Source organism: Sphaeramia orbicularis, chromosome 19, assembly GCF_902148855.1.
Source record: "Sphaeramia orbicularis chromosome 19, fSphaOr1.1, whole genome shotgun sequence".
Taxonomy (NCBI): Eukaryota; Metazoa; Chordata; class Actinopteri; order Kurtiformes; family Apogonidae; genus Sphaeramia; species Sphaeramia orbicularis.
Genome location: NC_043975.1, coordinates 38,486,540 through 38,510,458, shown reverse-complemented (window position 1 = coordinate 38,510,458; position 23,919 = coordinate 38,486,540). Strand labels below are relative to the sequence as shown.

Sequence of the window (23,919 nt, the reverse complement as noted above, 5' to 3'; positions counted from 1 at the left end):
AAATTTATGTATTCCATGAAAGTAGGTTCTCTCATATGTGTCACTCATTTGAAAGACGTTTATTCAGCCTTTTGTGTTCATATTTCCATAATCACTCATCTTTCAATGAGACATGCAGTCAACTGGGTGGTACTGGCACCTGAGTGTCCAATCAGATTCCAGAGGTGGCCAGCACTAGTTAGCAATATTTTCCTTGGAGTGACCCACGCTACTGTGCCTCTGATTGGCTCATCAGTCCTCATGCTAAAGTTAACCAATCTAATCACTGACAGCAGTGAGTACCAGCCAATTAGAGGCAGAGTAGGGCGGGTCATGGCTTCACCATCCTAGGGAAGAATGGGAAATTTGGCTCAGATACAACAGAACGGTGCACATTAGGGTGATTTAGAAGTGGGTATACCCAATAATGAGTGAAAAATAAGTGGTGTACTCTGTATACCGCCGTATACCCTGGACTACACCACTGATTACAACTTAGATATCACAGTGGGTCTACAAACCAACATTTAGTAACAGACACTATTTTAATTGCACTTACTTCTCTTAAGACATTGCAAATTGTTATTCTTATTTTTTTGTGAAATAGTTTGTAAATGTAAACATTTTATGTAATTTTTTTTTTTTTTTTACACTAAACAAAGAAAGAACTTGTCATTGTCAGTATTTATATGTTTTATGATATTATTTTACTGATCTCACACCTTGAGATTGGATTAGGCTGAATGTGGAACCTGGGCTAAAATGATGATAATATCCTCAGTGTAATTTTTGCATTTCACAAATTCCCTCCCACAGGCCGAATTGGACACTTTGGCAGGCTTTGATATGTGCGACACCTGTGCTCCAGACCATCCTTGAAAGCTAACTTGTTAAGTTGTACTGCAGGAATGTGGCTGCCTCCTTGGGGTTTATGGCAGTTGTTGATCTGTGGGCATAAGTGCATGAGATACGGCCCATAATTGGTGTTTTTGTACTCGTAGAGGACAGGCAGGATCCTCCTTGAGGTCACAGCTACAGGTCCGTATCCAGGGACCTTTATTATTAGTTGGTTTGTTCCTCGTCTGTGGTTAAAATTCGATAAAGTGACCTTATATAGATGCACAGAGGGACAGTGGAGATGGCTATTGATTGACAGAAGTGGCTTATCAGCTGGATGGGAGACCATTGGGAAAGTGGCAGAGGCAATTAAAAAATGGGAAGAAAAGGCTGGAGGGAGGGAGGAGACAGTGGCTTTTTTGATGTACAGTTTTAGTTCTCATGGGGTAAACAAGCTGTGTAACTGCACACTGTATGGCGAAGGAGAAGAGAAAAAAAAGTCCATTAATGTTGCTCAAGATTAGCAGAAATTGCACAAAGGTGACTTCACAAAGTGCCACCGCTGGCATTTTGTTTGTTGCTATTTATCCCTTTCCCCTCCTTTACTCCATGTGCACACATTTTCTGCATGACATTTCCATCATTTCCTCTCAGTAATGGCCATTTGCTTCCTGGATTCCAGGACTCATGCTGTGTATATCTCTGGACAGTTTTCCAATCATTTCATAGGAGCCTCTTTGAATACCACTTGTGGAATGGAAATCTGTCATCAAGTGTGAGCCTGGGGAGGAGGCCAACCTTCAATTACAGAAATGGAATCAGATATGAGCTGCTATGAGGGAGGATCGAGATTAGCAGCCCAATGATTCTTTAAGGAGAAATATGGAGCATTATGGGTTGAAGGAGGGAGAGAGAGAGAGAGAGAGAGAGAGAGAGAGAGAGAGAGGAGAGAGAGAGAGAGAGAGAGAGAGAGGAGAAGAGAGAGAGAGAGAGAGAGCGAGAGAGAGGAGAGAGAGAGAGAGAGAGAGGAGAGAGAGAGAGGAGAGAGAAGGCAGAGGAGGAAGGACAAAAAAAAAGAGCCAAAAAAAAGGGAAAATGCAGAGGTGAGGGCAGGAAGCGGATGATAAGGCGGCAGTATGGGAGGATGAGAAAGAAATGGGAAATGCAGAATGTGGGGGGGGAGAAAAGGTGAGAGAAAATGAAAGCGAGATGAAGAGAGGGAGTAACCCGAAGAGGAGGATGAGGGTGGAAAACTGACATTAAAGGTCAGAAGAGCAAACTGGAGGAAAGAAAACTCTTCAAATGTTGAAGGACTTTTAAAATACTGTATAAAGATACAGAGAGGACAAAATGAGTTCAACTGCAGAACGGAGAAAGTGACAGACGTGTTAAAAGGTTTAAATGTAATTTTTACAATATATCGGAGCCCGGGAACCAGCTCGACCTTTGGAGAGAGAGAAATGTAGAAAATGTTCTACATTGTAAATGGGAGTTGTGCACATTCTATCCCATTAACCGGTGTGTACACTTCACTTGACTTTCAGCCATTTACCAGCGCATACCCTTTTTAGACTTTAAATATTATGCCCTCCAGACCTTCACTGCTTTCAGGACTTGTCCAATATAAAACTCCACTAGCAGAGGAGTAAAAGTGCTTCAGAACAGCAACATAAACTAAACTTTTGTTAAAATTTTGAGTGCAAAAGGTGTATTTCAAAAGATCAGTGTGTCAGATTAAGGGGGATTTGGCTCATTGTTCACATCATACTACAACTTTTTTTTTTTTTTTTTTATCAAGTCACAAGAAATTAATGCTTCCATTAGATGTTCCTGTAAACTAAAGATGCAAACATTATCAATATGTATATGTATATTAAAAATCAAACAGTATATCAAGATGTCTGTAAAATTCATTGATATATTTATGATATCTAGTGGTGGAGTTACAATTGAAACTGCCCAAACACCATTCTACCCTCATCAGGCTCAGTCTAAGGAAAAGGAAACACAGTAGTTCATATTGTCATGTGATAAAACACATAAAAATAGGATTTTTCATTTCACTACAATTTCTTTAGATTGGATTAGATTAGATAAATTAGATTAGATTAGATTAGATTGTGCTAGAAAAAATGTGCATACATAAAGACTGTGTAAAAGACAAAACAATATAAAAATAATAATAATAGTAATAAGTAATAAAACTGATGATTATGCACACATTTACAGCCGAGTAGAATTTACACAGGAACTTTATCTGCTTCTCTTGTTTTTCAAATGTGTCTCAGAAACGCTCGATATCAATGGGGAATTCAACAGTGTGGGCTACTGATACGAGAATATATCGAGGAATTTGTGCTGGAAAACAAATAATAGACAGCTGACCAGAATGACATAGCCATAAAATTAAGTGCATGCTTACGCAATTTTAGTGTAAATGTAATTCATATCTTTATTGTAAATTCAACAGTGCAATTCTGCCCATTAATTTCCTGAAGTGTTAGGGAAAGTTCATCTTACTTTGCTGTTTCAAAGCAATCACCCCTGACCTCTGGTAATTAGGAATAATTATTGAATCTGTACTATTTCTGTGATTTATAATGTAAAAATGAGACTGACAATAATTAAGTTTATTTCCACAACACAGAGGTCCTGTGATTATAAAATATGAGTAACGTCTCTGTGGTTTGGTGGGACTTGTAGCATTTTTTGTTTCCTCTGTGCATTTATTCAGCCTGTTTCTGGGTCAAGGATGATGGAGGCTGTGCTGGTGATGATAAATAAAAGTCTTAAAATATGAAATAAATAAATATATAGCATAGGTATTCACTGAAAGAGCAAACCTAAATCCTTCAGAAGCAACATCTCAAAAGATGATGAGATGACATCTGCAGTACAAAAGGTTTTTTTTCTGTCTTTTAGCTGATGTCAAGCAGTGAACCTGCCACTGACATCAGAACTGAGGAATAATGTCAGGAAATATGACTTTGCTTATCCTGTGTGACTGCATTATATGAAACACTGGCATTAAGGGTTAATTTTCAAACCACTGGAGGTCCCCAGGTTATACTAGTCGTGTGTGAATAGGACTTAGGCCGGGTAAAATCCTGGATTTTATAAATCCACCACTCACCACAACCAGTTCTGTTGAGTAGTGAGTCCTTCAGTGATAAATTACATTACATTACACATATCTGAAATGAAGAAATGTACTTCTGGTTAAAAAAATATATATAACTTTGAGATTCTACTGTACGTATAGGTTACAGAAACGTACGTGGCAAGATTTTCGTTTGCCACTGCATTGGTGTTGTCCTTTTTCTCCTCAACCTGCCTCATCTATTTTCACCACTAGCTTTTTCTACATTTCCCCAGAGCATGTGTTCTATCCATCTGTTGGTTTAATGTCTGGGAGATGAAAGGAAATTGTAGCCTAACATCATAGTGTACGTTTTCCAGTCGAGAAACACCGCAGTTGCATCCACTTAGTCAAATTCCAGCGTGTCTTGTGGCTGAACTCGGATCAAATGAAGCTCCTAACAGTGAGAAAAGTTGGTAATGCTGTCTCTTCTCTGTCTCCCTCTCCGGAGTTCCTTCTCTCATTTTGGATAGCGGTGCAAAATCCCGAGAGTCTTTGTCTTCAGTCTTCAGGAGAGACATAAAGATACTTCCTGCCTCTTTTGTGCAATCAAAACAGCGTTGTATCTGTGCTGAAAATACCTCGCTATTGTCTCATGTCTATATTTTTCTACTTATCTGGGAAATTATAAAAATTGCTCAGCAGACAATACAGATGCTAGGGACTCAGAATGAACAGCGTTAATCACCAGTAGGTGTTTTGTGTATCCAGGTCCACTTATCATTACCATTTATCTTTGCTTAAATTTTCTGGCAGTTATATAAACCACTACTGTGTTACACAAGCAGGAAAAAAAATCACCAGTCCTTCATGTTTCCAGGGCATAAATCACTATTCAGCATAAACAAGCATGTTAATCTATTATTATCACACGTCTGGGGATGATCAGGGCCCTTCAAATGCAGTGTGATATAGGAAGGACATTACATTCATAACAGGAATTTGATTTACATTTTCCATCCAAGTCAAATATGTTACCTTCTGCTGCTTGGGATGCTGAAGAGGCCTTTAAAAACACAAGTTATGCTGATTATTTTTTCTGATAAAAGGGCAGGCAAATAGCATCATGTAACTGTTTGTACAGATCTATGATGTGTTTGTGGATATATCTGGTGTGAGTGAGCTGAATACCAAATCATGTGAGGGCAGTGTAGGCCTACCTTCCAGCATAAACAAGCTGAGGGACTCCGCACTGAGAAATTCACAAGTCAATCTCAAATGAATTCAGGGTTATGAAATAGTGGATGTTTCTGCCAATAACACATGAAGACAGTGAGGCAAATGCAAATCAGGTGCACTGAGCTCATTGAATTCAGTGGCATGCATTAAGCTGTCAAAACAGCTTGATAAGCAAGCTGTTTTGTGTCTTCCAGCAGGTCCACTTTGGGAGCGCAATCATAACATCTGTCATATCTTGGTTGCAAGAGTGCTATAGTTAAGTCAAGTCGATCCTGTGAACCCCTGGAAACAAACCAAAATGTACAGCAAAACAGCAGCTGAGTCATGATGGGAGTAACATTTAGCCTCATAATTTAAAGAGAATAGTGACATGTTAAACTATGTGGAATACATACACGGTTGGCCATAAGTTGGAATAATTTTGTTCAATAATTTTGACACATTCTTTCTTCACTTTTTATTCCAATTTATACACATCAGCAATCACTTTTGACCAGGTGTAATAATTATTATAGTGAGTCCTTGTTACACTCAAGAATAAATCACATTGTCACATCATTTCCTAAGAAGATATAAAAATATTTATTTTGACCTCATGGGCAACGGTGTATTTGTCAAACACATTCAATAAATTATCATTATGAATTATGACAGATGGACAGGCAATAGATCGAAACATTAATGTTTCATTAAATCCTATTAGAAATTCCAGCTTGTTAGGCTCCACATTGATCCATCCCAGCTACATCTACACCAGGGTGTTTTCATTTTACAACTATTTTGTCGACACAAGAAATGTAGCAAAGTTTCAAAAATAATGTGTAAACATTCATACACACGAGAAATGCACATCATATGATGGGGTCATCGGAAAATATAGGAATGATGCAAATAGCTTGAATAATTGCTGGTCTGTTGTGGAGTTTGTCAGTAGTATTATATTAAAAGCAGAATTTAAATGTACACATTTTACAACAATATGTAAAGTTAGAGACAAATTAGCTGTAGAAGGACATTTACCAAATGACAGATAAATACACCTTTTATAAATATGCCAATTATAATTTTTTATATGTATATGTTAAAACAAAAACATGGATTATAATCCCCTACAGTAAAACTTCAAGAGTGTAACAAACAGCATAACAATTCAACAAACTTAAGATGTGAAAGTTGTTTGCACCGCCAACATTTATGCCACTTGCAGAAAACTGAAGTAATGAAGTACATACTAACAGACTTCAAGGACAGTGAAAAAAGAAAATGTTAAGCAATGATTGTAGTTTCACCTGATTTAAATCTTTGATTTGAGGCATTTTAGCCAAAACTATCATATAATAAATTAATATTTTGAATTTTTGACCATTTCAGGTTCTGAGGAATACCTGACTAGATAATGCAAGTCATTTGTTACAGATATGTGGCTCACTTTAGAGCAAATATGAGTCAGTAAATCATAGGGACCCAAAAGTTGTTGTATAAAAAGAATGATCGATAAATCAAAAACAGCTCCTGTTGTCATTTTATTCTGCCAAGTCAGGATGCATCAGACAGTGACTTAACCAATAACAAAGATCCGGGAAAGCCCCAAGATCCATTGCAACGATGAGGCATCCTTTAAAAAAAACACAAACACTATGCAGCAGCTACATGGACTTGCTGCCTATCTCAAACTGTAAATGCTACAAAGATAATAAAGGCATTGACAGACACTCACCCACGGCCTTTAGGGAAGCGTACTTGTTGAGATCCTTGTTTTGCTGTTGCTGCTGCTGCTGTTGTGTTTGCTGCTGCTGCTCGTAGACGTGAGCCAGCTGGCTGAGTGCAGGGTAAGGGTGCTGCTGGCCCATGTTCAAGGCCGGTCCCACGTTGTTATTGATCTGGCCTCCTTCTGTGGACACAAGGACACACAGCAGGAAGGTTAGAGTCAGGTCTAGGGGGGTGCATAGTGCAGCTCAATAAGGAACCCCTCACCTGTGTCTTTTTTTTTTTTTTTTTACATGACTTACTGGTGCAGAATGCCCTCCACAGTTCTGAGAACTCAGAAACATCCACATACATCCATGTCTGTACATCACCTGCTGGACTTGTGCCATCATCTGCAGCTGCTGCCTATTACATGTCAAGCTGCCTAATACACTTTGGAACTGAATCCAGAGGGGACTGCGCTGATATGTAGCATCTGCAGTTCATTACATGACATTTAACATTTATTTCACAGTCCATTCCACTACACTTATATGTGTGTGATCCTGAAATGCAGATTCTAAAACAGATAGTTCTGACTCTTGATTCTGAATGACTAAGTGTGTTCAAAACCGCAGTGAAATATTCTATAATCCCACACTTACACAGAACATTCCATCAGTAATATTACACCAACCATATAAATTTAAAATGCTCAAGGGAAGAGATGGACAGGATTAAGGAAGACGGTGGATTATATTAGCAAAAAAGGGAGGAAGCTGCAACCGTTTAATGAACTGAGTGGCCCATGTACACAAACTGTTAGCTGCTGCCTAGAGGGAAGAGGAATAATGTAAGCAATAATGTATTGCAAATGGGTACAAATGTAAATATCCCTGCAAGGTAACTCTCGCTCAAGTTCAAATGATACAAGAAGCTTGAGCAACATCCTCCCTTTTGGCGGTGTGCATTCAAAACCCACCTTTTCAGAGTCAAACAGCCTCGGTAGGTGAAGAGAAGTGCTAACCTAATTGATCACTCCAGAATTATGCACAATGCGGTGTTTGCCCAGATAAATATTGATAATTGGTGTATTCTTAGAATCTTTCCAATAAATGCTGCATCACTTGGTGGTAGAATTTTATGTTATTAATACATTACTGCATTTTTTTTTTTACTGTTGTTTTATTTTATATAACCTTGATAGTTATATATAATAACAGTCTTATAAAGCAATAAACTGCATAGGCCATGGTTATAGGTATTTTACAACAGTATTGGGGTTTTAACAACACCCCTTAGTTGTTGTAAAAATCACCATAAACCACAGCCTGCTGGGGATCATTGCTTTATTTTAAATCACTGAAATGTCCAGATTTCTCAAACCACATGACAAATCAGACATCCATGTCTCCAGACCACCTTGACATAATTCATCATCAATGAATCTGTGTTTCAGATATTTTTTCATTGCAAAGCATTATCATAGTACAGATTTGAGATCCCCTGATTTGTACATTATGCTTCACTTTTAAAATCAACATAACAAATGCACATTCAGAAATAAAAAGAAGAGAAAACAGCATTGATAGAGTGAGAAAAGAGGAAGGAAAGAAAACAAACAAAAAAAAAACACACAATTTAACATCTCACCCACACCCATCACCCCCCGTTAAAGAATCTGTTTGAGGCGGGCATATGGTTAGGGTGAATGGCACAAAATCCACAATTTGAATTTGTATCTAATCCCAGGAGATTGTATGGTTTAATAAATGAAAGCATGTTTGGGTTTACAAAGATCATATGTTAAAATATGAATTTATACATTGTTGTTATCAATGCATGAAAGTGCCATTTGAACTTAATTTCTGAAGGGCAATGTTAAGAGTGTCATAAACTGTTGGCACTATGACGCTGATTTTCATGTATCTTTTAAATGTTGATATAAAATGTGAACCTGCGTATCTGTATTTGTGGTTCACAGAAATAACACTTTTCCTAGTGAATGGGTTAACAGCCTAAATCTTGAACTGAATCAGTAATACTTATTTATTGTTACAGATAACAAAGAGATAGTGTCCTTCTATCAGCAGTACTTTATAGGTACATCCTAAAATCCTGGTGGCAGGTACTGTGTTACAAACTGGGCTCAGATAATACACAGAACATCCAAAGAGTCTCCGAAATGACCAGCAAACACAGTGAACATCGAACAGTGGGCATAAGGCAGGTTACAGTATGTACACGTTGAGCCTTTGTACCTGACACAATTTCATCTAATATGTGAGTGGTACAGCTTTTAAAGACTGTCCTCTGAACCACAGGAAAAATGGAACCCATTAGACATATATTAACCCATAAAAACCCAAACATCCACTGGTGACCAAAACCATCTATGGATGTAAACTATTTAATATCTGTTGAATAACGGCGATTGCTTTGAGACAGCCAGGGAAGCTGTTATCTCCCCTTACATTTCAGGAAATGAATGGCAGAATAGCACTGTGAATTTACAATAAAGGTACAAATTACATTTACGGTACATTAAAATATGCTAAAGCATACACTTTTATGGCTACATCGTTCTAGTCAGCTGTTTATAATAAATAATATAATAATAATAATAATAATAATAATAATAATAATAATAATAATAATAATAATAATAATGGATTAGATTGATATAGCCCTTTTCCAATGATGCATACTCATAGCGCGTACAATGAATCCATTATTCATTCACTCACACATTCACACTCTATCACATCCATCACAAACAGTCAGTTTGTTTACATTCCAAACTGAAACTTCGCTTGGGCCTTTTTGGAAATTTTGTTTGCGAAGTGCATTGTGGGAATGGGAATTCCATGCAACTGCAGCAGTAACAGCAACAAACACATAGAGACAAGAAATTAAACCCGTGTCCTCAGGGGTCCCCGTAAGTCAGTTGTCATTGTTATAGTACAGGGTGTGTGATCGTGAAAAAACAATACTTAGACATCAGTTTCATGGTATTTTCGGAATATATCATTGTGTAGGCTTATACAAGCATACAGGGTATGGCCGGGCACTCACCGCTCACTCTTTACAGTACATGTATGATAGGAGTACTCTTCGAAGTTGTTTACCGTGAGGGAAATGATTTAGATGTGTTAGCATAGAAAGACTAATGGATTAGTGATAAATGGGGCTGTTACTCGGGTTTACATATTGAAGAAAAATTTGTGATGAAGTCATACGCTGCTTTAATAAACCACTGAACTTTGAATATCACATGCATTTTCACTACTTGAAGCCAAACTTCCAGAGGCTTTGGAAGTACACTCTATTCTACCACATGCCTATGGTGTTAGCTACCACAGATGTCTTGTAATATTAGTAGCCTAGAAGCTAAATGATGTGTTCCACTAATTAAATAAGCAGTGATTAAATTTTAATAGATGGTGAGTGTGAGACTTTACTCTGCAGCATAACCACGTGCATACAACTGGAAGTATCAGTGGTTTTTAACTTGTATACTGATGACTTAGAGCTCCAGTGTGTACAATGTTTGTTACTGAGCAGGAAAACAGTCTCCAGTATATTTTAATAGTTGCCTCTCAGCTGTAGCAATAATTGATTGGTCACTGAGTGAATCCTTACAAGCATTTCCTCCCACTTACGTTACATAACAATGCCTAAAGCTGCACCTCCTCTGGAAGATGCAAAACTGAAAGTCAGGAAACACATCCACAAATGTACTGATAGAAGGATGGGCTGCGTTAACTTCAGCAGAGAGTGTATACGAGAGTGGCAGGAAAGTCTAGAACTGCACAGTCTGACTTTAAAGCACAGCCGAATGTTAAAATATGTGTGGGAATTCAGAGGACACTCTTCAGCCTTGTTCTTCTCACCGCACCAAGCCTGACAGATAATTGCAAACTCCTGTTCCTGAACGCAAATGTATCTTCGCTAAGTGAATACACATTCTTAAAAGCCCCAATACTGGCCACTTAATAATTTGAGGAGAATGAAAGAAGTTGAGGAGAAGACGAGGAAATGAGAAACAGAGTAAAAGGAGGTGGATGAAACAGTGGGAGCAAGACAGAAAATCATTAGGCAGAAAATAGAGCATTTCAACTTACACTTGTCCCATCTACATGCTTTTCCTCTTATTTTGTCCCACTTCTTTGAACCCTGTTCAGACCAAGATTCCTTACGAGCTGAAACCGCTTCCCTAATATGTTGTAGTAAGTTGGATCAGCGTGAACTTTAGTCTCACTGGCTGATGGTGTCGTCTGTGACTAGTTTGTCAGATCATAGCATAAGTGTGGGGTTTACTCAGTATATATAGAATGAAGCTCACCTGACATACAGAAGCGGAGGGATATTATCAGTTTGTCCCCTGGTGAAACCACGTCTCAGTAGTTTAATTTTCTGTGTATGTGGTTATGAGGTGACACCAACCCCATCAGTCCTCCAGAAACAGAAAGGAGACTTTTTTTTTTTATATGTTTTTGTTGTTTTGTCAATAATAGAAATGGAAACGTAGCAAATAACCTACAATCACCACCCTCATTTATATTTGAAGAGTCTGCAGTCACGATGGAAGTAAAGACAGTTATAGCTAGGTAAACAATACAGATGTCTGGTACGTTCTTAAAACACGTCTCTCATTTGTTTTGGATTTTGATCCAAACCGATTGCAGTTGCACATATACTGTTCATCTCTGGACAGTCTTGCATATTTAACATCTTATTTATCTCTGGCAGCTTTGCACATGGTACACCAATTACTCAGATATTTATGTAAATTTATATTTTCTCTTACTAATAAGAGTGAATTTTTTTTTTTTTACATATAATTTTATACTCATTCTCTTTTGCATGCCATTCTTAAATGCCACTTTGTTTAGTTTGTTTTAATTCCCTAGTTAAATTATTCTATTTCTATTTTGAACATCTTAGATTCTCTTTGCATTCATTGTGGACAGCAAAGCAAGATTTTCATTGTAGAGAGAAACCTGTTTCTTTACAGTGCACATGACGATAAAACGCTTTGAATCTTGAATCCTAAAGTGTGAAACTTCCAGTGAACCCTAGCATCAAACCAGATCAAACTGAACTATGGATTAGGTTATTTAGAGGTACTTTTATATGACAGTTCAAACTTTCAGATCAATGGAAGTTAGACAAGCCTCCCAACACCGGTAAACAAAGATGAAGAAAGACTGAAGAGGTTAAAAAAAGATGAATTAATAGCATTTCTGCTGTCTGAAGTGCACTTGTCTATTAGAAAAGGGAAAGTGCAGAATATGTAGATGATGGTAGGACGTACATGTAGGTGTATCATGTAGTTTAGTCTGTTCTAAAAATTACAGTGTGAAGCAATACTAACTGCATTGGAAAATGGACCTTGGTTTGAACATTCAAGTGCGAAAACATTCTTAGCCACACACTCAAACTGCCCAGATGGTCTTATGTTCTTGCATCGCCATAGCCTAACAGTACTGATTTTGTCCTCCAGTTTCCCCCTGCTTTTCATCTCAGCCGTACGCTGTTGAGCTATGAGCTCAACTCAAAGGCCTTAAACCTGCACAGCTGAACTGTCAAGGTAAAGCAAGTTGTGTTGTTACTAATTAATCACTTAGCCCTGGTACTGACTCCCTCTGCACACACACTCTCACACACACACACACACACACACACACACACACACACACACACACACACACACACACACACTAACACAGTGAGTGACAATGTAAAGGAGAGAGCGGAGATAATGAAAAACAGCATCACAGCGAGAGGCAGTGTGAGGCCATGTAGAAGGGGTGATAAGTGACAGGATTCCCCGGAGTGATGAAATGTCCTGTGGTGATTGGCGAATAAGAAAGACGTGTGGTGTAACTTCATATAGATGATGCATGCAAAGCAACTCCGAGTCAGTCATGGCTCTGGTTTATTCAGCATGTCTTAACAACAGTCAAAAAAAAAAAAAAAAATTAAGCAAACAAAAAACAGCTTGGCAAAGTTGCAAACTGGGATTTTGACACTAGAAAATACCAGGTTCTGATGAAACATTTTATATTAGCATTAATATCTGACATAAATGCCACTCAGTTTGTCTACGATGCACTGCAGAAAAGATGAACCTGTAAAGAACAATGAAGGGAGGAATAAGCTGCAGACAGCTAAAAAGAGGAGGCAGAGCAGCTTATGACATCACGTCACGTTGATGCAGAAAATGCTGTCTCCTTTTTGTGCATTTAATAAAATGTCTTTTGTAACATCTACTTCAGTCGTGATGAAAAACCAGTCCACTTTATTTTTTTCCACAGGAGGCCAAAAACAGATGGTCTGAGGGCACCAATTTTCTCATTTCATGATGGATTTTCTCTGGTTTAAGAGTACAATTGCAAAATTCAATATCCTATAACCGCACAAGCCATAATCTGGTTTGCTGCAAGTGCATTAACAAGAAACTGTCTTGTTAGAACCCTGTAGAACATGGAAATGGTGGTAAAACCTATAGAATTGTAGAAACGTATAAAAGCTGATTTTAAATGCTTTTGTTGAACTGTTCTGCCAAGTTGGTGGATGACTGCTGAGAGGGGCGACAAGCTGCATATCAAATTAGAGTCTCACTGGGCCAGAAGTTTATGTCTGTCTGGAAATGTTTTGATTTTATGTAAAAAAACAAAAACAAAAAAAACCCCCGCATTTAAAGGTACAGAAACATAAATATACTGTAGTTACAGTGGATCTCAGGTGTCAGAACTGGCCCACCAAAGGGTCCAATTTTGCCCGTGGGATGAATTTGTGAAATGCAAAAATCATGCAAAAGATATTAACTATCAGTGATGTGCAAAGCATTTTAGTTCAGGTTCCACATACAAACCAATTTGATCTCAGGTGGGTCAAACCAGTAGAACACTATCAAAATAACCTATAAATAAGAACAACCCCATTTTTTTTCTCTTTGTTTTAGTGTAAAAAGTAAAGTTACATGAAAATGTTTACATTTATAAACTATCACAAAAAATGTTAATAACCTGAACAAATATAAACAATCTACAATGTCTTAAGAGAAATAAGTGCAATTTTAATAATATTCTGCCTGTTACTAAATCATTTGTGTATTTGTAGATCCACTGTGATCTGTAAGTTGTAATGTAAATAATAAACTGAGGCATAATATTGTTAAAATTGCACTTATTTTTCTTAAAACATTTCAGGTTATTCAGATTTTAAACGTAACTTTGTAGATGTAAACATCTTCATAATGGGATTTTACTTTTTTTTAAAAATTGTTATTATTATACTTGTCCAGCCCACTTAACATCATATTGGACTGAATATGGGCCTTGAACTAAAATGACTTTGACACCCCTACAGTAGATTAGCATCATCTCTTCATCCAATGCATTTTTAAATGCACAGAAGAGACAGATTTTAAAGCAATAAATGAAAAAAAACAAACAAAAACAGTTCATCACCTCAGTATGATAAACAAGGACAGTGATTCATACCCTGCTGTACTCTATTTTTGGTAGAACATTTACCACATCTGCACAAAGGTTTTAAAGTGATTCAGTCGGTAAAACATGCATTACTAAATCCTTTGAGAAGCTTTATTTTCTTTTCCATTGCTTGTACTTGAGAACCATTAGGAGAAATAATGCTGCTCTCTGTGAGTCACATCACCCTCTTTTATTGTTTAAGTGGAAAACAATCTTATCATCTGTAGGTTAATTGAAGTTGTTTATTGCATCTTCTGACACGGTTTGCAGCTTGACATTGATGACAAAGATGATGTAGTAACTTGCGTCAAATGGCTCATTTCATGCCACCTTAAGAGATGAATTGTTCTCCCTATTCCCTTGTGTTCTCCAAAACCTCTGTCCTCTGTCAGAGGCTTCGCTCACACACAAAGTACAAATTTAATCAAAGTACAAAAGATCATGCAGGTGGTGGTTGAGACTGAAAGCAAACAAAGCAGCCTGATGACACCATGACACTATGAACTCATTCAGCAGGGTGAGTGACAGCTGTCAGCAGGTCATCTATCACCATGACGAAGGGAGGCAGTGGGAGTCTGTGGATATATTCCCACAACCTCTTCAAGTGACAACCCTACATCGCAGAAAGTTAGGAGGGTATAGAATACAGCGGCCGAAGGGCAATACCCTGGAGCAGGGAAAAGCCAGTACCCAGTTAAGTGAACACTACACACCCCAGTTTCACACTTTTGAAGCTTAATATTTATAGTCTGTCAAACATCTATCTCTTAAAGTTCAAGCTACAGGATGGAAAAGACTGGAGAACTGCAATGAAACCCACATGCTATGGGGAGAACATGCAGAAAGGTCTTGGTTCATCAAGGTGACAAGGCTAAAAACTGTGCCACTGAGCTGCCTCTTAATGATGAGAAGTTTGACTCTTTTCAGAGAGCTGGCTCTTCTTCGGGAGCTGTACCAAAAGAGTACCATCACTAGTTTGGCTTCCAAACGGCTCTTAATTTAGTATTATTTGTAGTCTCATATTTTAACCTAAATTGGCAAATATGAAGGGTTTGTGTCTTGATAAACCCTTCAGTGGTTTATGAGAAGCTTTATAATTGTCTAATTTTGTCCACTTGTTCTATCACAGAAACAGAACCAAACTCAGTAACTAAATGATATGAATGTCTTCGGTACAGGTTGGCATTGAGAAAGTTCGGATGTCTCAGCTTGAATGGGCTGATACAATTCCTTTTGTCTGTGAGTATCTGCCCTGTTTTCCAGATGATTCTCTCAGAAGGAACAGATGTTCCCAGACTATACAGTCTACCCTCCATCACCTTCACCAGACATGGGACGACTGAGGCCTTAGTCTGACACCAGCCACAGTTGGATGAGGGGTTCGTCAAGCTACAATCTCATCTTGGCCCCATGTCCACCATGCTGCCCAATAGAAACAAAGCTTCACCGTGAGCAGAGATGAGCCACTGAGAGTGAGAGGTGAGCAGCAAAAGGACAAAAAAAATGGGCAACCAGCTCTCACTCGATGAGAATCGTCTCTTCTGATTCACTAAAAAAGCACTGGCTCTTAGAGCCGCATCTTTGAGCATGAAACATCACTATTGCCTCTAGTAGTCCATACAAAAGCAGTCCTTCCTACAGTTCATATGACTTGGTTTAGTAGAGAAAAAATATAAATTTTCTCTAAAAAAAAAAAGAAAAATTGTAAATATATATCCATATCTGAAATGAGAGAACTACATAGGCTCAGGCTAACTATAAACACCTTGTGCCAGCATTTTTTGCCAGTGGTTACTTGTTGTAGCTGTATGCAGTGTAGGTCAAGAGGTTCACCAGATCAACAGATTTCTTCCTGCTGTTAGAGGAATAGATGCTATTGGAACAGCTACAGAAAAACTCTGCTTGTGATAATGTGGACATGAGGGAAATTTGAGGTAATTGTATCCATCATCTTTTTCATATGTATGCATGGTTCAGATTGTTATGAACTGCTCAGTCATTACATTCATATAAAGACCTTTATGTAAAAGAATAAAGCAACTCTCAAGTGATAAGTAAAATTTTGATAAAGAACTAGGATACCTTGAAAATTAAAGTGTCAAATCATTTGCTATTAATAAGAACATTCATTTCAAATCACCAGTGTACCAATGTAATCCTTGTAAATAGAGCAATGCATTATGGGTTGTTTATAGTGTTAATGTTGCTAGACTTTCATTTGAAGGCCCATTCATGCTCCACGTTAAAATGCAAACGTATACAGATGGAACGGTCTGTCCGTCCTCTGCGTTCATTACTTGTGTAAATCTATCTGTTCCCTGGGATATTGTGGATGTTAACCCAAATGGAGAATACAAAGCAGTACCGCTGGGGACTGTGAGGGCAGTGTTGAGATATGAAGAGAATAATTTCCAGAACAGAGCGACTGTGGGACTTGGTGAAAAACTACCAACATATTTATGAAAACTATCCTTCACCATATCAATATTAGTAATACCTCTGTCATCACCATGTTTGTTATCCTCTTTTTCTTCTTCTTCTCCTCCCAAAAAACTTTGTTCTTCTTCCTGGTATTTGGCCAGTATGTTAATTCAGAGTGGTGCCCTCTGATGGACTGATTGACAAACGCTCATTCCAACACACTGGACACATTGGAAGTATAAAGGCAGTGACACTTGACAATGTTTGAAATTGATGTACTGTACTTGTTTACATACACAAAGTAACCATAATTGACTTTAAAGCAAGCATAAATGGGCCTTAAGTCTGTTCAACCTGCGACAGAATGCTCTGGTTTTGTGAACTACAGCATATAACACCACTTCTGACAATATGAAACAGCATAGTTTATTCACTCCAAGCCCATTTATGGAAACATGCATAATTCAAAAGTTCTTTTTGCAGCTTTTATAATGTAATTTGTGTGTCATATTATGGAAACAAAGTTATTGTTTATGACACTGGTGAGTAAATGTGTTAGTTTTTTTCCAGTCAAAATAATACAGTCCAAAAATAGGCAGAATGCTGTATTTTTAGTATGATCATTATAGTACCGTCATTCACTGTGTGAGTCTCTACAAACCAGAAAAAAACCAGAGGAAAATAGCTAACTAACTAATAAGAAAAATTGATTCAGCTTATGAATCCTCACATATATCATTCTGTGATCTTTTAGTCAGTTGGCCCAGCCCGTCCATCTCATTGAGCTCACAGCGGTCTGCATAAAATCATAATGAAGTGACCTTTAGAAATCTCCTGGCAGTCATTCAGCTGGATGTGAAATGGAACAAACCTGATACATTTGGAATCAGTGAACCCGGAGTCATCTAATTTCTGGATTTTCTTACATTAGCATGGAAAATTAAAATAAACCTAATGCTGAATACAGCCGCCCAAACGCTCTGAATCGCTTTTGCTAAAAGGAGACTTTATAATTTACCAGATGAAGTTTGAGATAGTAGAACGCTGAGTTCAGTTTAAACTGCTGCTAAAGAATCTAAAGCATCCAATATCACTTACATTTTCAAGGGATCCTAGCTCCAGAAGCTGATTTATCAACATTTCACTTATCAGTTGAGAGGGTTTATTTATCCTTTTGTATGAAGGCCTTTGTATGAATGTAATGACAGAGCAGTTTGTAATAGTTTAAACCATGCATACATATGAAAAAGATGACAAATACATTGATCTCTAGCTTCCCTCATGTCCACATTATCACAAGCAGAGTTTGTCTGTAGCTGTTCCAATAACCTGTAACAACAGGAAGAAATTTATTGATCTGGTGAACCTATTGACCCACAATGCAAACAGCTCCAATTTTTCTTCTTCTTCCTCTTTTTTTTTCAAAGATCATCTGCCATCTAAAGTCATGAACCACACATGAACATGCCTGGTCATACTAAAGTTGTACGTGGCTCTAAATTGGCTATCAGTCTTCACTGTGTTGCATCAGTCATAAGCAGAGTGAAGGTGAATATTTATTCATATTAGATTGTCACAGAAGTCAGCTTAAGGGATTGTATGGTTTGAAACATATGCCACAATTTACTTTTAATATTGAAGAAAAAGACATTCCTGTGACTTGACACTGCAGGGGCATGGCGCAGGAGTGTCAGGATTACAGTAAGTGTGACTGTACTTATGAGACAGCCTGTGGGTGACGAGTTTATGGCCACCAGGTAACAATCAACACTGCACAACACATGTGTACACAACGCTGCAGAGGCAGAGTCATGGGACGATTTCAAAGCCTTCTTTGTGGGAAGCCAGACATCCAGTGTGGAAGCAGTGAGGCTGTACTCCTGGGGGAAGAAACGTTGTCTGCGCTTCTTCTCATGTCCCAGACGAGAAGATACACTGTGCTGAGGTGATGTGTACTGTATGGTTATCGAGTGAGAAAATGAAGACAGAAAAAAAACACATAGAGGGAAACATCAAGAGAGCCAAAGCACATGTATGTAGGAGTGCTTATCTCATGCTTGGCCTGACTCCATTGCTACTGGCTGTACAGTGTAATTTCACTGCTTGTTTAATTCTCCGCTGAAAATTGTAAGCAGCTGACTCATCTATTATTCTCTCTCTTTCTGTCGGCTCAATCTGCAAATGGATAAACCCTCTTCTTTTTCTTCAGCTGCAAAACTGCCTCTCTGTCATTACTCAACCCTCTCCATCTCCCTCTTCCTTTTCTCTTGTCATGGCAACAGTATTCTCTGGTGTAGTATTTGCTCTGCAGCACACGGCGAGCTTGCATTGTCCCACAGTCACCCGCGCCCACATATCAACAGGCAGGCCGGCTGTACTGTACTGAAAAAGTCATTGTTATGCAACCTATGCTATGCTATGCCTGCTGCTCTGTCGGCCTGTCTGTTCATCTCCCTGTCTCCCTCCACTTATTCTTCACGTGTCTGCTTGTACTAGGTCACATCCTAACAGCTTTGTCAGGCATTGTCAAAAAAGCATGCATGTTTTATTGAAAGACTTGCTCTAGTTTAGCAAAAAGGAATTTTTGGAGTAATTTTGGGATATGAGCAAGAGGAGCACTTTGACATCAAATTGATGTTGACACAAAAGTCGGTGCCAACCTGCGTAAACCTGTATGAAATCGGGAGTGACAGAAAACATCTTTGTGATGGTACTTCAGAACATTCACATGACAAAGCATTTCCGAAAGACTTCCAAAAGACTGAGACAAAGGGGCTTCTGTATTTAATATGCAAATGTGAACAGTCTTGACTGGCTCAGATCCCTCACCCTTCCATGACAGCATTCACACATCATAGTGTGTGTGTGTGTGTGTGTGTGTGTGTGTGTGTGTGTGTGTGTGTGTGTGTGTGTGTGTGTGTGTGTGTGTGTGTGTGTGTGTGTGTGTGTGTGTGTGTGTGTGTGTGTGTGTGTGTGTGTGTGTGTGTGTGTGGGGTCTTCTCTGTTTCTCTGCATATGCATATTTAGTCACAGTGAAAATGGTAAGCAGGTTATGTGTGAGCCTGTGTGAGGCGGGAGTTGAGCTCCTTCTTTCTTCGCCCTTGCTGTCTATTTACAGTGCATAAGAAGCGTTGCATCTGTCTTGACCTCATCCCGCCGGTCCGTATCTCTCTCCTGCAGCACGGAGACAGGGACAGCGAGGATCACAGAGCCGAGGACAGACATCACTGTTTGAGTGTGTGACTGCTGAGCTCACAGGAATTTCGCCAGGAGTCTGGGTGTAAAATCCACCTCTGTGTGGCTCCGATTTGGAGAACTTTAGGGTAAAACTTACATCAGATTCTTGCATTATCCAGCATATCAAGACTTTAAAAAAGAAAATTTGCTTTTTCTCTGCACCTAAACTAAACAAAAATAAACCACGAATTGCTATAGCATCTACATTTTCACTCTTATGTTATGAAGACAATGTTAATTGAGGCCAGAAATACAATTTGTTTTATCCATGTGTCAAAATGTTACTTCCTATCATCACTATTTGGTAATTTATGGCAGTTTGGGGGAATTAAAGAAAATCAACTGAAATAAAAAGGAAAATCAAATGGCAAGCTAATAGCAGCTAACACTTGCTAGCAAACTGAGTTAAAGATACTTTTGACAAAATATTCCAATCCCACTTGGTTCACTATTTCGAAAACGTAAACCTAATCTGTGACTAATTGCCTCATATTCCAATCATGTGTAACACTACGAGCCAATCAGATCAGTTTCCTGATATCCCTGAATGTTCTCCTAATGTTTACAACAGCTAGCCTTGTTCTTCAGCAGAGTATATTTGTTAGATTTCTTAGTGGATTCCTGCCGTAAATGGACCTTGACTGTTGCAACACCTCAGACTGTCACTTGTCTCACAGTATGATTATTTATTTATATTAGATCTTCTCAGATGCCATTTTCATGTGTTGGTCAATAGATAAGATGTTGAAGATCATCACAGAGGTCATCTAATTGTTATAAAACCAGCACTTTTCAGGAAATCAATAGTTGTTTATTCAGTGAAGTCAGCAACTTCACCCGTAGGCTCCATTCAGATAGATCAGAGCTTGGGCTCCTTTTGAAGACCCCAACCCTGAGATGTGTTTATACCTCAAGACTAAAACTTGCATTTTTAGTCATAACATCATTGCTAAGTGAAAGATTAAAAGTTATCATTCGTTAGCTTACCGGCCGACAGGCCGTAAGCTATTGTTGTCATGTGGCATCCGGCAGCGGCGTCTGTCGTCTGTTGTCGTCGTCTGTCGTCTGTCGTCTGTCGCCCATTACAAAAATTTCAATCATCTTCTTCTCTGAAACTACAATTCTGATTGACTTCAAACTTGGAAAACAGCTTCTATATGATGATGTCAACAAAAGTTAGTGAAATTATTTGGATCCGGATCTGATTCGGGATTTGGTGCGACTTTGAAAAATTTTCCCATTATAAGAGATAGGAAGTGGATTGATACAATAAATCAGTAAGTATCAATGATATCAAGTTGGAATTTGAATTTTTTACAGATCAGATTGGAATATGACCAAAACATGGGCTATTTCTGTAATATAATAAATACACATAACTGGGTGATAATAAATGGCATCTGGATACATTTCCCAAAGCTTTTAATTTGGCCGGTAAGCTACAGGGCCATTGGTCCTATTTTTATGTTTACTTCAAGTTGGCTAGCCAGTTCCTTAAGTACAGCTTGCCAATTAGATCAGACAGAAGGGAAATGTAAAATATTCGAAGCTTTTGAGGAAACGATTTGTGGAGCTGTTATTTTCTTTCTTTCTTTTTTAAATCAATGAAGTGTAGCTTATATTTCATTTGGAACTTATAGTAAGAAATTGTCTGAATCTTCTGGTTCATCACTAGTAAAATCAATTTTCAATCAAAGATGAATTTAATTAAATCTAGAATACATTTTGTTTTGAAATGCTAGTCCAGTGTACAGTGCAGTTGTCAGAACATGTAATGTTAGCTATAGCCTGCAACACAATACTCACCAACTAACAGACACAAGAAATAAACAATTCCACTGACAATGATATGATGGCAATGTATTATTTACAATATGTAGAATGTGTTTTGGGTGCTGACCTAAAGTTTGGGGAAAGCAGTGGTGTTTAAACAAAGTGTGCTTGAATTTGACAGAGACAGTCAGCGGGAGGAGAACAGATGTCCGAGTGCTCGGAACCTGCTGGCTCTGTCAGCAGTGGGAGGCAGGTTTGAAGTGTAAGGGCCAAAGAGCTCACACACAGAAAGTATTTGACCCTGATGCCTGCAGCCTGAATGAGTGCAAACCATATGAGAGTGCAGCTTTTAGAGGTCCTTCAAAAGTCATGAAGTAGTGAACTTTACAGCTATAGTATGTTGTATTTGCATATTAAAATATTGGGGTTTTCCACAGTGAGAAAAACCTCACAGCAGCTTTTTAGCTATTTACACCCACAGCATAAGCACAGAATTTTTTATTTTTTTTTTAATAATTAAGTAAAATCTTGATGTGGGATGTGAATGGGGCAAACACAGGCTTCAAATTTCCATTTTTTAAATAATTATTTTCAGTATTGGTTATGTTTACAAAAAGGTCATGGAATATTATTTCACAGTGACAATAATATTGTGTTTTTTGCTCTCATTTCAAAGAACAATATTGCTAATGTGATGATGATCCAACAATTCAACGCTTGCTTACAGTGGCATCATCTACTGTGTGCTGTTGCTGTTTAGTCACATTTTATGGATGTTTCTGATCTGAAAGTTCAAACTGAGGGTCATGTTTTTTTTGTTGAATACATTTGGTTTACACAAATAGAAATGGTTTGCCTTTCACATTGCAAAGTTGGAAGTTAACTACCATGTCCTGCCATTGTCACCAAAATGTGCTCCATCTCTACCTGTCTTCTTCCACCTTCTATTTGTTTTTCTTTTGTTGCCTCCCATTAATTGGTCTGACCACCCAAAAAGTCCCTTTTCACCCTGTAAATGAGCCAAAAGGTGATTGAGTCTCACCTGGACCGAGATCAACTCTTTGGTCAGATCACAGAGCCACTCTTTGTTTTAAGGAAGGTTTCACACCTGCAAATTTGGGTCTCATCAAACTGAACAGTTTAAAAATCTGGACCAACTGAAGTGGGCGTTAAAGCCAGATAGAAAAACTAGAAGGAATCTTAGAGTATGTGCATATTAAATGAATTTCTGTGGTGCAGCCATTTATCTGTTTGCCTGGAAACAGTGCCTTAAAGACATGGGCGTGCACGGACATGAATAATATATCTCATGTGGCTTAGCCGTAAGGCTTTTGTATGAGTTTGGGTGCACGACAGTGTTCCAAAGCAATGTGTCAGATCCACAGCCTTATATATGGCCTTGTTTTCCAAACATTGTTCATCTCATTATCATCACCATATGCTGCTAGCTTTGTCTTCGCTCATTAGCACATCAGTAAACTCCCATTTAGGAAGAGATAGCGGGAGCGATCGCAGAAGGGGGTGTGCAACAGAGAGAATGTGGTGAAATGCTCGAGAGAAATACAGAAAATGTGCTAGAGAGAGAAAGGTGTGCAGTCAACTGTATTCCAAAAAAGATCCCATATCTCGGAGGTATTCTCATGAGGGCTGACCATTAAACAGATAGGAGGTGCAGCGCAGAGAAACTGTATTATTGAAAAAGTCTTTCATGGGAAATAGCGGCAGGGAATGATAGCAGAATAGCTTATCTACCCTTAATTGTTCCTCCCTGAGTCTTTCAGAGCACAATGACTTCTGATGCACCCTTTTCGTGATTAGAGCTTTCCGTCATACCTTTCTCATTTTGAAGTGCTATCGATTGCTATTGTTCCTTTTTTCACCTCTCCTATTCACAATGGAGCATTTGCAGCAGAATTCAACCACTGGTTCCTTCCTGCATTGTCTCGTCTGAGGACAATGCATTGATTCGGGTCTCACGGGACATTGTTACCTTGTCAGTGAATTTATTGTAAGATATCACTCAGATTTCTTTAAAACGCTCAGGAAATATCTCAGACCATAACGGGACTCCCTAACCTTTTCACAGTGCTTCTACTTTATAATTGACAAGTTTTCTTTGATTTTTGGATCCAGCTCCGAACCTGGACACCATTCGTACCAGCATTA

At 38.4% G+C, this 23,919-nt stretch overlaps 1 protein-coding gene across 1 annotated transcript in view; it reads right to left on the bottom strand.

Moving 5' to 3' along the window:
* The window catches only part of LOC115439431 (protein shisa-9A-like), a 78,306-nt gene that overhangs the window by 10,139 nt on the left and 44,248 nt on the right, over positions 1-23,919 (bottom strand). Inside the window, exons 3-4 of the mRNA XM_030163268.1 lie at positions 6,852-7,025; positions 4,934-4,961 (exon numbers count right to left, since the gene is read on the bottom strand). Of these exons, the coding sequence (XP_030019128.1) occupies positions 4,934-4,961; positions 6,852-7,025 (202 nt within the window). The remainder of the gene's footprint in view (positions 1-4,933; positions 4,962-6,851; positions 7,026-23,919) is intronic.